General features: G+C 49.1%; 1 protein-coding gene across 2 annotated transcripts in view; it reads right to left on the reverse strand.

The window, feature by feature from the left end:
• Positions 1–13,585, reverse strand: part of CLIC5 (chloride intracellular channel 5) — a 168,680-nt gene that overhangs the window by 7,533 nt on the left and 147,562 nt on the right. For both annotated transcript variants that reach the window (XM_062186208.1, XM_062186209.1), the window contains exon 5: positions 2,480–2,664. In XM_062186208.1, coding sequence (XP_062042192.1) covers positions 2,480–2,664 — 185 coding nt within the window. The remainder of the gene's footprint in view (positions 1–2,479; positions 2,665–13,585) is intronic.

The raw sequence follows: 13,585 nt of genomic DNA on the forward strand, positions 1-13,585 counted from the left end.
AATTGGTAGAGTTGTCTCTGTCTAACCATGCTGAAATTTTGTTTCCTAGTTTTTTAATAGAGTAGAACCTTAGCTTTAAGAGAGCAGAAATGCAATGGATAAGCCTATGTTCGTGTCTATATTTGTGTCTCCCTTCCTGTGGGTCTCAGGGACTGAATACAACACTGTCCAACCAGGCCAACTGGGCAAGGCCTACAGGTGCCCTTCCTGCTGATACTCATGCCCCCTGGGACTTGGCCACAGAGCTGATTGATTGCGCACGTGTTGGCTTGACTTGGGGAGAACTAGGAGGGAGCCAGACAATGAAAGTTAGCACCTGAGTCGGAGCAGCTTTGTGCTTATGGATGGAGATGAACCTGAATGTGGGCCCAGAGAGCAAAAGCTCAGGAGCAAGCAGGCAAGAATGCTCTCTCTCGCACAGCTCTGATGTTCACAGGGACTTCCTGGCTCATGTCCTGAATTTGCTCTTTCATACGAAAACAGTTAGCTCTCACAGCCCAGATCCAGTTTTGGTGTCTGCAGCCAAACTGGAGGCCTGACTTGGCTCCCCCTTTGCTCTTTCTGCATTTCCAAGGTTGGCCAGGTCCCTGGGATCAGATAAGCTGGATCAGCAGAAATCCAAGGAGACAGCAGCCTTTGTTCCCCGCTTTCTGATCCTCAGCTTCTCCAAGGGCACAACCCACTGAACTTCCTACTACAAGGGCAGGGCCTTAACTTAGCCACTTAGAGATGGAAGGAGTTGTAGAACTCCCAGGGTTGTGCAGCAGGCCTGGAAGATCAAATGGTTCTAGAGTGGACAGTCAATGCACGCTGCATTTAGAGGGAAGGAAGAGAGGAAAAGGAGGCAACACTGTCATCCACACACCTTCTTATAGACATGGGAAGAATGAATTCCAAAGAGATGAAGTGATTTGCCGTAACTCATGCTGTTAGCCTTGGCAGATATAGGTCTAGGACTTGGGTCTCCTGGGTATGTCATCTGACACAGCTTGACGGATGGACTCATGTCATCCTTCAGGAAAAGGAGAACAATGGGTGCTTTGGTGGTGGGGGGAGGCACCCAGTACTTCATAACTTCAAAGAGGTCTGGCTTGGCTGCAACTACAAGTGACAGTTGACTTGTCCTCCAAGGCAGAGTGTCTTCATCATAATAGGTTGTATTTGCCCACCCCATTGGCACACGATTCCCTCCCAAGTTCTAGCTCTGTTTGAGACCCATGTGAACCACAGTGCACACACAGCTAAGTGCTCTCAACTGAAGCTGGTGTGTGCTCTGGTCGAAGGGAAGCCTGCATTTCCAGGCCTGCGTTTCAGCTGAAAAACAAAGGGCATGTGATGGGATCTGATTCTTCCTGGTGAACGGTAGGAAAGAACTGGCTGTGGCTAATGCGTACACTAGGAGACCAAATGATCGCTTGATGAGTAGTTACTAACGGGTCACCATGCACACACCATCATACTCAGAGAAGGCCCTGTCCTTAAGGGGCTTATTTGCCAACTGACATTAAGCTACAGACATGGGTACAAGTAGAGAGCAGTGTGATGAGATGACCTCACTATGTTTTTCTCTAAGCCGGGGAGGGTCAAGAAAGAATGTAGAAAGAAGTATTAATGTAGAGAACTTAGGGGTATACAACGACTGTCTTCAAATGAGATGGCCAACAGAGCTGTTCCTTATTGCTTCAGGGAACAGATAGGTGAGTGGGAGCACCCTTGGGGTCCTTATAAAGCAGGATGTTCTAATAATCAACTTATCCAAAGTGGTAGGGGTGGTTTGTCAGAAATGTGCAATCACAGGTGCACACAGCCTGCCAGCGATGGAGCAGAAAGCAATCCAGCTGGGGGTGGGAGATCATTTAGGATGACTCCTGAACAGCCTTCTTCCCAACTCTCAGATCCTAAGATCCGTTGAGTAAGAAAAAATGATACTGTATATTGTAGATGGTCAGTGAGTGCAAGGGTGGCAAGAAAGTGACACCATCTCTTGCAGGCTCTGTTTCTTCGACTGACAGACAAGGAAGATGATCCATACCCACACTGGGGGGCTGTTAGAGGAAGTGAGATGAGAAGGCGGGCCTGGTCTCAAAGGGAACATGTGAATGCAGGCATGGAGATGTGAGGGCCAGGCCAATGGAAACCAATGAGAGAGTTTTTGGAATGATATGCCTATGTACCAGACTGGCAATGGCAACTATTTTATCTTGAGCCCCTCAATGTGCCAGAGACTTTCACACTGTGTTTGCTCTTCCAGAAAAGCTGGAAGACACATGACATGGCTCTTTTATAAATGAAAACTGAAGTTCAGAGAGGCTAGGGAGCCAGCAAGTAGGGGAGGCTGACCGTAGGTCCTTATTCATCTGAATGCAGAATCTGGGGTTCTCGACCCCCCAGAGGGTGCTGTCCTTGACTTAAACACACAGATGATGGGGCCTATGATGAGGTTGGATCTTACAAACACCTGTGGGTTGAGGTCTCTTACCTTGACCACATGGAGCTTGGGCAACAGGTTGCAATCAGCTAGGGTCAGCTCGTCTCCATCCAGGAACTTGCGCCGGGACCCCTTATCTTCGTCCCCACCAGTGTTGGCGTCAATCTCCTCTGGCAGAGGGGTGTTCAGGTAGTCATCCAGCTTCTTCAGCGCCTTGGTCAGGCCTCTCTCCAGGGCTAGCATGGGAGAGCAAACGGAGGGTCTTTAGTTAACTGCCTTGCACTGAGTACAGTCACAAGGTCTTCAGAGCAGAGCAGCTCCTCTTGAGCTTATCACACTGCCAGCTCATCACACAATACACTACACCTGGCAGCAGCCATGACCTTGACTCAGTAGAAGTCTACTTTATTAAAAAATTAGTGAAACAATGAACATTAGGTAATCCTTTAAAAAAACACGCAAGGTTACTTCAAAAAGCTTGTGGGAAATAGAATTAAAAGTATGTTTATTGTGGTGCAAAAAATGTTTTTTCTATAAATTTTTTTTGATATGTGGAAAATGGTCACTATGGAAAAACTTTGCAAGGATTTCAAACTTTTTTGCAGAACAATAAACTCCTACTTTAGTTTCCATGAACTTTTGGAGTACTGTGTGTTTGTGTGTGTGTGTATGTGTGTCTGTGCATGTCTGTGTGTATGTAGAGATACAACCATTAGGATTTATCTCAAAGCTTTTTTAGTGCTTCTCTTCAGCAGGTGCAATAATAATAGTGTTTTATTTTCTTATTTTGCTCACCAATATTTTGTCAATAACCTATAATAAAACCACATTAATGTCATAGAAATAAAGGGCTATTAAGTAAATAAATAAATAAAAGCTGTATAGACATTCTAGGACAGAAATATTCACCAGTTTTTGTGGAAGCATTAACCATGTCTCACTCAACTTGAGAAGGGGAGGGACAAAGCCTCCAGGAGACACAGTGCAGGAAACAAAACAGCCCCACTCGGTGTGGCCCCTAGAGGTGCAGTGGGTACCAGGAAGGCAGACTCGAGTTTATCCAAAGCACTTTCTCTAAAACTCAGAACTGTAGCAAACAGAAGGAGTAGGACAGTAGGCCGCAAGCTCCCCTGACAGTGGGCAATTACAGCTGTGTGGAAACCTGTCACAGAGGAGGCTCCAAGGTTGAAGACCCAAAGGGAATATTGCCCCAATAAGCATCTACCAACTCATTCACTTAGACACACGAGCAGAACGAAGCACCCGAAAAAGCAACTGTGGGAAGTCACTATCACACAGTCTGCCACTCGGAATCTCACAGGCCACCCCAACCACAGCATTAACATAGAAACTTAGGGCCAATGTGGCAGAGTGGGTAAAGCCACTGCCTGCAGTGCCAGCATCCCACATGGGCGCCAGTTTGAATCCCGGCTGCTCCACTTCTGACTCAGTTCTCTGCTATGGCCTGGGAAAGCAAGTCCTTGGTTCCCTGTACCCTCGTGGGATACCAGGAGGAAGCTCCTGCCTCCTGGCTTCAGATCAGTGCAACTCCATCTGTTGTGGCTACTTGGGGAGTGAACCATCAGATGGAAGACCTCTCTCTCTCTATCTCTGCCTCTCCTTCTCTCTCTTTGTAACTCTGACTTTCAAATGAATAATAATAATAAAAAACAACATAGAAACTTTCTACCTGAGGGTAGAGGGCAGTGGTGAAGGCGGACTGGCCAGGCCATCGGCCACTGCCTCTGTGTCCGCAGCCCTGTCCCAGCAGCTGTTTTTCCAGACTCTGGTTTGGAGCCTGGCATTGAGATAATGGGTGTCCATGTTCATTTCAGGCAGAGACAAGGATGCTGTTGCCTTCTGGAAGAAAAGCTGAGAGGACTATACTCTGGTTCAGATTTTCCCATATGTGCTGTGTATGAGCCACTCCTCAAGCAACCTGCCTTTCTCTCTTCATAGAAGGCCTTTTGTTCAAGACAATAGAGTGACACCAGCCCAAGATAAATCAATGGAACACTTACTGGAATGTTTGAAAGGCAGCGAGAGGTTGGATGGAGTTTCTCAATACTTCCTTCTCCCTGGTGTGGCATTTGAACTTGTGTTTCACCATCTGCTTTGCGTTTCCAGTTTGGGAGAGCAGAGCAAGCAGGGCTGGGAACAAGGCTTGTATTCCCCCTCAGTGATTGTCTAGACAGGCGTGGGATTATGAGACCATTCAAGGACAATGGCAGAGGGTCGGTACTAAACAATACTTATTATGTTTCTCTCCCTGGAGCACTTGCGATTTATACTGGGTTTACTTGCTTAATCAAATCCCTCTACCCTTCTCAGTTATGAAGATGATGGAAACATCTTGATTATAATGGAGAAAGGGAAAAATTAAAGAGAACATGTCAACATTGGACCAACTGACAACATTCAAGGGATATGAAAAGACAATGAGTTTCTTCAAAGAAGTTCACAGAATGTGTGTATTATGAAACTATTCATAGATTTCAATTTTTTAGCACTAGCATGAACTTAAGTTTTTCTAAGAATTATTTATTTATTTATGTGAAAGGCAGAAAGAGAGAAGGAGAAAAATAGAGAGAGAGGTCTTCTATCCATTGGGTCACTCCTCAAATGGCCACAATAGCTGGGGCTGGGCCAGACTGAAGCCAGGGGCCAGGAACTTCACCCAGGTCTCCCACATTGAGTTCAGGGACTCAAGCACTTGGGCCATTTTCTGCTGCTTTCTCAGGTGCACTAGCAGAGAATTGGATCAGAAGCAGGGCAGCCGGGACTTGAACCAGCACCCATATGGGATGCTGGCATCACAGGCAGCAGCTTTACCCACTGTGATGTAGCACCAGCCCCAAAGCTTATCTTTTAACTTTATTTTCCATGAACTTTTTGAAGGACCCACTTATATAAAAGCAAATGAGACACTGCAGGTTCTAATTTCAATAGCCCCAAAGGGATCTGAGTAGACCCCAGTATAAGTCTATACACAAGGCCCTGGGTCTGGAACTCTCTTGAGATTTGGTAAAGAGGCCTGGCACAGTGACTGAAGATCCTTGGAAGGCCAGTTGTGGATAAATGTCAACGTGTCTGTAATGATCCCTTGGGAGAGGAGGCTCCAGTTCGTCAATAGAGGTGTGTAACATATCATGTAACACACCACGTGGGCGTGTTATAGGGATGTTGTCTGGGTGTCAGCCTCATCACTTGTATTTGCGCATCTTTGTTCAGGAATGTAGAGGTTGGAGTTGGATATAATCATGGTAGAGAGAAAAGGAGATGAGGCCATGTGGCCTGGAGCTAACCTGTGTTTAAATTTTGACGTTGCCCAGAGTGGATTTACTGTCTGGCCGCTGAGGCTTAAGCTTCAAGGTCTCTTAATTGCCTGGGACTCTTCCAAGGCCTTGGACATGATTTTTAAATTCCTTATTTGTGCTGATTGTATTAACTTCAGACCCCTACAAATCCTGGATACGGTATTGGGTGATTGGCACAGTGGTTAAAACACTGCTTGGGATGCCCACAGTGCAAATTGGAGTGCCTGGCCTTGTGTCCTGGCTCTACTCCCAATTCCAGTTTCTTGCTAATGCACACTTGGGAGGCAGCTCTAGGTAACAGCTCAAGTAGTTGGGTCCCTGGCAACCCAGGTTGGGGGCCTGAATTGAGTTCCTAGCTCCTGGCTTCAGCCTAACCCAGCTTTGGCTATTGTGGGCATCTGGAGAGTAAACCAGTGGATAGGAATGGAGATAGAAAAATCCTTCATATGTCCCTGGTCCTGGCACTTAACTGTGACCTTAGGTGAGCTCCTTAACTTCACTGAGCTTCAGTTTTCTCATCTCAATAATGAAAGATCCCTAACTCGGACGAGGGGAGGGAAGTATTTGACCCAGGGCCTGGTCCATCCTAAAACCTCAGTGGCAATTACTCTCTTGCGTGGCCAAATGGGGTGGTCATCCTGATCTTCTATCTGTCCCTTGCCCCATACTCTGTCTGCTCATTTCGGAATGTGGTCAGTATAGTCCTAAGAATTCTGAGGTTCAACACGAAATGTGAGATTCTAATGAACTCCAGGTTCCTAGAAAGGAAATCTACAGCTTGTAGCTCTGCTGCTCTCATTTCCTTAATGTACAAACACAGCTCGCTGCCTTGCACCCCTCTGGGGCCCTCCTTGGCGACAAGCTGTGTTGGAAGGCACGCCCACAGGCATGCACATGCGACATGCCCTTGTGCTGAGGCACTGCCATGTTGTCATATCCTAAGTGGCAGCACCCACACATCCTCCACCAGCTCTTATCCCTCCTACTGCCAGTTCACTCCTCTCACCCGGGCTTGATCTGCCATCCGGAGAACTTAGTGGTCTCTGCCGACAGTGGCACCCAGGTCCTGAGACCATTCATGTTGGGCTTTCTGCTCTGGTAAGAGGAGGTGTGTGAAAAGAACCAGACTGGGAGAAGCTGCTAATTCCTCCCGTGCTTGGGTTGGAAGCCCTCCCTCTTCCGGGTACTGTCCGGGCTAACCCTCAGACTGCAGCAAATGAGGCTGTGACCACGGCACCCGAGACTTGGGGGCACTCACATCCCTTCACTTGATGGATACGCAGTGCTGTAACTGCTTTCTTCCCCTCTCTGCCTCCACTCCCCTAAAGATTTATTCTGCACCACACACAGATGCACTGGGCAAATCTGTGATGAGGAAACTAGGGGAATAGTTCATAAATATTCTCAGCCATATGCAAACAATCTCAAATTTATTTTTCTCTTTTTTAAGGAGGAAAAAAGTCCACCCATTCCATGATCACTTCCAGATTCATTGAGGTTGATATTACATAAGACCCAATATTGTTTTCTCATCGTAGAGAAATAATGACTTGGAAACGGCAATTTGAGCTAAGAAAATAATATACTCTTACCAGGGCATGGAGGCTGAATGGGGGACCAGGGAGCCAGACGCTAAGCAGCCTCCAACAAGCTCCTGCAAGCACGCCTCCGCTCTGGCGTGCTGGCAGCTCCAAGCTGCACAGCTACTGCGGAGCACAAGGTCGGCAGAACCCCTGGGGCTCAAGCCTCATGTGGAGAGGTGCAGATGGCAAAGGTGGCCTCTGAAAGGCTCCGAGCAGCTCTGTGGACCCAGGCGGCCACACTCACGGTTACGCACGCATGGTTTTCCTCTGGCCTGTGCACTGGTAATGAAACAAGAATCAGGCGCCCACCTTTGACAGCCTGCAGCCTGGATGGGCGTCTCTTCCACTCTGCCATGGAGAAGGAGAAGGGGGTGGGGTCCGCTGGGCACCCCCGTCCTGCTCCGTTCCTTTCCTCGTTCTAGTTCTCTTCCCTAGCAGCAGCCAGGAAATAAATACACTCACCACATTCCTGGAGCGAGCCAGGGAGCTTCACTCCACCTGTCATTGAGATACACAGAGGCTGTGTACTAGATAAAGAAGCTGAGCCTTAGAATTACTCAAGGCACATTTGCTCGTGCGAGCACACACGTAACCGGGTCTGCAGGCTGTTCCAGCTGCTCCTGGCCTGCACAAAGGACCTGTGCCTCATCTTGTTTTTAATTGCTATGGTCTTCCACACAAGCTCCTGACAGCTGGGAAGACAGCAACAACTGCAATTCAGTCCGTTCTGGACCATGAGCGAGTCTGATATAACAATCTCAATAGTCCCTCTAGAGAATTCTCAGTCTCCTTGGCACAAGAGGCTCAGTTTCTCAGAGAGTTTGCTCCTCCCTGGGCCTGCAGGGCTGGGGTTAGGGAGGCTGTGGTGGGTGGGGAGGAGTCGTCTGTGATCTGACGGCCCTGCGGGAGATGTGCATACTGGAAGGTGGGGGGGTGCAAGGGTTTGGGAAGCTAATACAGGGCCTGCATCTCTTCTGGTTTGTTTCCTTCTAGACCAACCATGGGGATGTTGGCCCTGGAGTAGGGGGTCGCAGGTGGGTTGCTTGCTCCCCTCTAGCACCTTGGAAGAAAGCCCAAGTCTTGTGCCATACATGGCTCCCAAACACACATCCGGTTCCTTGGCTCCCCTGTCTCTCTCTTCTTCATCCCAAAGTCCCCAGAGAAAGAGGGGGCCTTCCTTTTAGTGTTACAGTGTCACAGTCCATTATCTACAAGTCAACATCTCCCGGCCTAGGTGCACGGACAGAACGACTCTTCTGGCTTTGTGAGCTGAGTTATTGACCCGCACAAACTGAGAGAGAGAAAATCTGCAGATAATAGCTTAGGTTACAGGCTATAGGCTCTTTGGAAATATTATTTTGAATATCAGAACCTGATTGTTGAATTCCTTTTTTCTGTCTTCCAATTCTGTCTACAGAAAATTTTAATCTCTCCCCGTGCAGGGGATGCCGCAGACACGTTAGAATCACATATTCAGAAAGGCAAAGAGAAACACGTTTTAAAAATATTTTCCTTCCTCTACAAGTTAGGAGCAAATCCAGGATTTAAAACAGGGCTTTTAGATTCCAAACCCTAAACTCCTCCCACTCTGCAAGGCTACTTCCGGGTGCCATATGTGTGCCATTGCTCCTTGGGTGGCCACATGGCCTGACACGCGTGGCAGACTCAGACTGTCTCACATACTTTTAATCCCCTGGCAAAAGAGAAAATCACCCTCTCACCCTCTCGTGCCCTGCCTCCCAGCTAGTTTGATAGCACATTTGCATTCTGCTGTTACTGGTTGATGTCAGCTCGAACACTGGACACTCCCATGACCATGACTGGGGTGGAGAAGGAGTTGTCGCTGAGTAGAGTCTACCATGGCTCTTTGCACCATTTCTCAGCAACAGAAGCCTAGTCTGCCAGCGTGAGTGCTTGGGGCCTAGGTTGTCACACGACCTGAGTGACACAGGAACATTGGGCTAAAAAGTGAGGAATCGATTTGAGTTTTGCCGTAAAGAAACAGCTATCTGGATGCTGAGAAATTCAATATTTTACTTTTCATCTCCTCCTCTGAGATCATGTCAATATGACCAAAGGATGCCAAAAGAAAGGAAAATATTTGACTCAGGTTCGAGGGAGATCAAAGGGAGTTTTCTCTGGCCACTGGCTCTGGAGACTGGGGAAGGGGGAGGTGCAAGCCACGTGGGCAGGAACGTGGGCGCTGCCCAAGAGAGTTCGCTTTGGCAGAGAGACAGGGTGTCTGAAGGGGACTTGAAGATGCTTGGCTTTGCGATGAGCAATGCAAGGAACCTCCTGAATGAGGATCTACATTCCTCTTCAGGTTGTGGGAATCAGTCGTGTAACTTTTCTCCATTGCAAGAAACCCCCAAGGAGAAGAGTTAAGTTGGCTCAGCTCCAGTCTGGTTGCATGAGGGTGAATGGCCACACAAAGGTGAAATTATAAAGCAGATGGAGGCGGGGGTTCTCTCTTTCACAGTGGCCCCTCTAGAAGGCATGGCAGGTGGCAGGGTGAGCCTCATGGCCTCCTTCTCTCTTAGAGCCATGTCTGCATCAGGTCCCCTGGCCACATGAAATCAGAAATGGCAGCAGGGACTTAGATTATGGGAAGGAGGCTTGCTGGGGTTCCCCTCTGTGGCATCTGAACCCCCTGGCCTTGATCACCTGTCACTGGCATCACCAAAGAAGGCACAGTGCACCAAACTCCCCTGGGAGATCAGACATTGTGGCAGAGAGGACGTGCCTGCCCCGGGCATGCTGGAGACTTCGTGTTGAACCTGCGCTTGGTTAGGTTGTACACAGGTTGCTGTTAAAACATCATCTCCGGGGCTGGTGCTGAGTGGGGCTTCATGAAAGATGACTACGATTATAGCTGTAGAGGAGTTGACTGAAGAAGACACGGGGTGACAGACCAGAGAGCAAGGGAATCTCAAGGCAGAAGTTGAGCCACAAAAGCGAAGCTTATCTGTACATTCTGGAACTTTCTAGCATGCTCACAGGAAGAAGCTCAGCTCATGCCTGCATTTCCCAGAACTCCGGGGTCTCAGGTAGCCCAGAACCATCTCTTTGGGTTTGACAGTGTTCTCTGCAGGCTACAAGGATGTGTCCAGTTTTCTTGGTCTGACACTTTGGAGGATCCGTGGCCAGCTCTGGCATCAGAACAAGAACACTGGACTTGGTTTCATGGTCACGTCACGTTGGCCCTGGCTGTTAAAGACCCAGGGGCTCCGCCATGGAGAGCACTGCCCTGGCCTCCGTCTCTAGGCACTGGTGAAAACAGCACAGGCGGAGAGACAGAGGGAAGTTTAGCGGGAAGCAAAGCGCAAGTTGGACCTCCACCGACCCCAGGCCGCTCCCTCACGCTGTGTCTCCAGGGGCCAGAGGGGAGTCGGCAGCACAGAGCATGCGCCACCCCCAGTGTTACTCGTTTGCTCTAGACAGCATCTGGGCCTTGGATGGGGGTGGGGGTGAACTAAGCCAAGAGCTCCCATGGTTCTTCCCAGTAAGAGTTCAGTTAATGATTCCTCACTCCATAGACGGGCTTCAAGTCTTACAAGGACGACAGCTGTGAGGGACTGGGGCTCGGCACAGGGCTGGAAAGCCCCGCCTCACTCCTTTGGTAAAAGAATCACTGAGTGAAGGGGACACTTTCCGAGATCCCCATATTTCCAAGGAATTCAGGGACTTTTCCCTAAGGAAGAGACGTGTTCTCTGGAGAGCTTCTTTCCCAAGGTGTACGGGGACTCTGTAGTGAATCATCTTTCTGATAAACAGGTAAAAATAATACATAAAATACATGCATATATATAAAAGGCAAGAGCCTTTGGTGGGGTTAAAACACCAGCTTGGTGGTGGGCGTTTGGTGCAGTGGTTGAATTATCCCATATCAGAGGGCCTGAGTTTGAGTCCCGGATCCACTTTTTTTTTTTTTTTTGACAGGCAGGGTGGACAGTGAGAGAGAGAGACAGACAGAAAGGTCTTCCTTTGCCGTTTGTTCACCCTCCAATGGCCGCCGCGGCCGGTGCGCCGCGGCCAGCGCACTGCACTGATCCAATGGCAGGAGCCAGGTGCTTATCCTGGTCTCCCATGGGGTGCAGGGCCCAAGCACTTGGGCCATCCTCCACTGCACTCCCGGGCCACAGCAGAGAGCTGGCCTGGAAGAGGGGCAACCGGGACAGAATCCAGTGCCCCGACTGGGACTAGAACCCGGTGTGCCGGCGCCTCAAGGCGGAGGATTAGCCTAGTGAGCCGCGGCACCGGCCCCGATCCACTTCTAATTGCAGCCGCCTGCCACTGCTCACCCTGCAAGGGCAGCAGTGATAGCTCAAGCACCTGGCTCACTGCCACCCACTTAAGAGGCCCAGATTGAGTTCCAGCCTCCTGGCTTCTGCCTGCCCTGACCCTGGCTGTTGAGGACATTTTAATTTTATTTTTAAGATGTATTTATTTATTGGAAAGATAGTTACAAAGAAGCAGAGGCAGAGAGAGAAAGAGAGATAGGTAGGGAGGTCTTCCATCTGCTGGTTCACTTCCCAAATGGCTGCAATGGCTGGAGCTGGGCCGATCTGAAGCTAGGAGCCTGGAGATTATTCCAGATCTCCCATGTGGGTACAGGGGTCCAAGCACTTGGGCCATCTTCTACTGCTTTCCCAGGCCATAGCAGAGAGCTGGATCGGAAGTGGAGCACCTGGTGCCCATATTGGGATGCTGCCACTGCAGGTGGCAGCATTACCTGCTATGCCACAGTGCCAGCTCCTGGTGGAGGTTTTTGAGGTGTGAACCAGCAGATGGAAAATCTCTTTCTGTTTGTCTGTCTGCCTTTCAAAAAAATTAATACAAAAAGAAAGAAAAATATCAGCATGATTAAAAAACTGAGGCCTACCACATACCTGTCATACAATATAGTTTTTCAAGGCTGAGGGGCAGTGTGGCGCACGTAGTCAATTCTATATCTGGGTGATGTTCTCAATCAAAAGGCCACAGGGCATTTGAAAAGAAAGGTTATCTCTAACTTGGGTTTTCAAATGTAGGTTTCCTTTTCTGTATACAATCTGTACCATGGAAGCTTCCCAAATGTTTATTTATCAACAGAGGGGAGAGAGGGAGAGAGGGAGAGAGGGAGAGAGGGAGAGAGGGAGAGAGGGAGAGAGAGAGAGAGAGAGAGAGAGAGAGACTGACTCTGAATGGAGCCAGTGAAAAAGAAGGAAAATACAGCAACTGGCCCGGGCAGGAGGGAGCCAGGGAGCTGGCAACCTCAGGAGGGAATGTGTTCCTGATTAGGGCCAGCGGCCCAGGCTTCAGGCACGGGCCGGTAGCGACCCCTTCTGGCCTATCCGTTACATCAAGAAAACCTGCGCGGCTTCCCCAGCGAACCCGCATGTGTGTTTTCTATTAGCCTTTCCAGAAACTCATAAATGGTTGTAAAACCCATTGTGCTAATAGAAAGAGCGACATAAATGCTGACTGAGGCTATTAATGCCGGTTGTAGTTTATGTAGCAGACTGAATCAGGCTGAAATCTGTGAGGTTTTTATGGCTCCTTCCTAACAGGTTATTTTTTAACCATGAGGCCATAGATTCGATTTACTGCGGATGTTCAAACACTTGGAACGAGCCGGTCAAGGGGGACTCTAACTTTATGGCCATCTTGTCCAGCGTGGAGACCTGGAGACGTTCTCAGCTCTCCCTGCTTTGAAAGACAAAGGCTGCCGGATTTAAGCTCATCTCGTCTTGCTTCATCTGCAGATTGGCCCCATGTTTTATACTAGAGCCATTTGCAGACTCACACAATTCTACCTGCCCCTGCAACTCGAAATTTCCATAATTACTGGTTTGGGCGGTCCTGTCGATATCCCATAAGGTCTCCTCCAGTTGCTCTTCTGTCATTTGGAAACAGGCATCCCTTGGGTGCCTCATGGATTTCCGGGTCTGGATGGTGTTGGTGAAACTGGGCGTGTTGTGGATTTTTAGGGAAACACACACACGGGAGTCATTCCACGAGTACCCACTGGTGTATGAACTGACTCGGTCCCAGCTCCCTCGATGAGCTACTCTTGTTTAAGAACTCGGCACTGCATGTGTCGTAAATCACCGATTGTGTAAGACACACAGGTCAAGAGCACAGATCAGGGAAACCGCTGCGCATGCTGGGATCCTGGCTGGTACATACCCCAGCCTGGGGTGGGCTGCTTATCCCCCTGGACCTCAGCTTTCCCCATCTGCGAAACAGAGATGGTAGTACAGTTTTCCTTACGTCAC

The sequence above is a fragment of the Lepus europaeus genome, chromosome 3, assembly GCF_033115175.1.
Source record: "Lepus europaeus isolate LE1 chromosome 3, mLepTim1.pri, whole genome shotgun sequence".
In the NCBI taxonomy this organism is placed as follows: domain Eukaryota; kingdom Metazoa; phylum Chordata; class Mammalia; order Lagomorpha; family Leporidae; genus Lepus; species Lepus europaeus.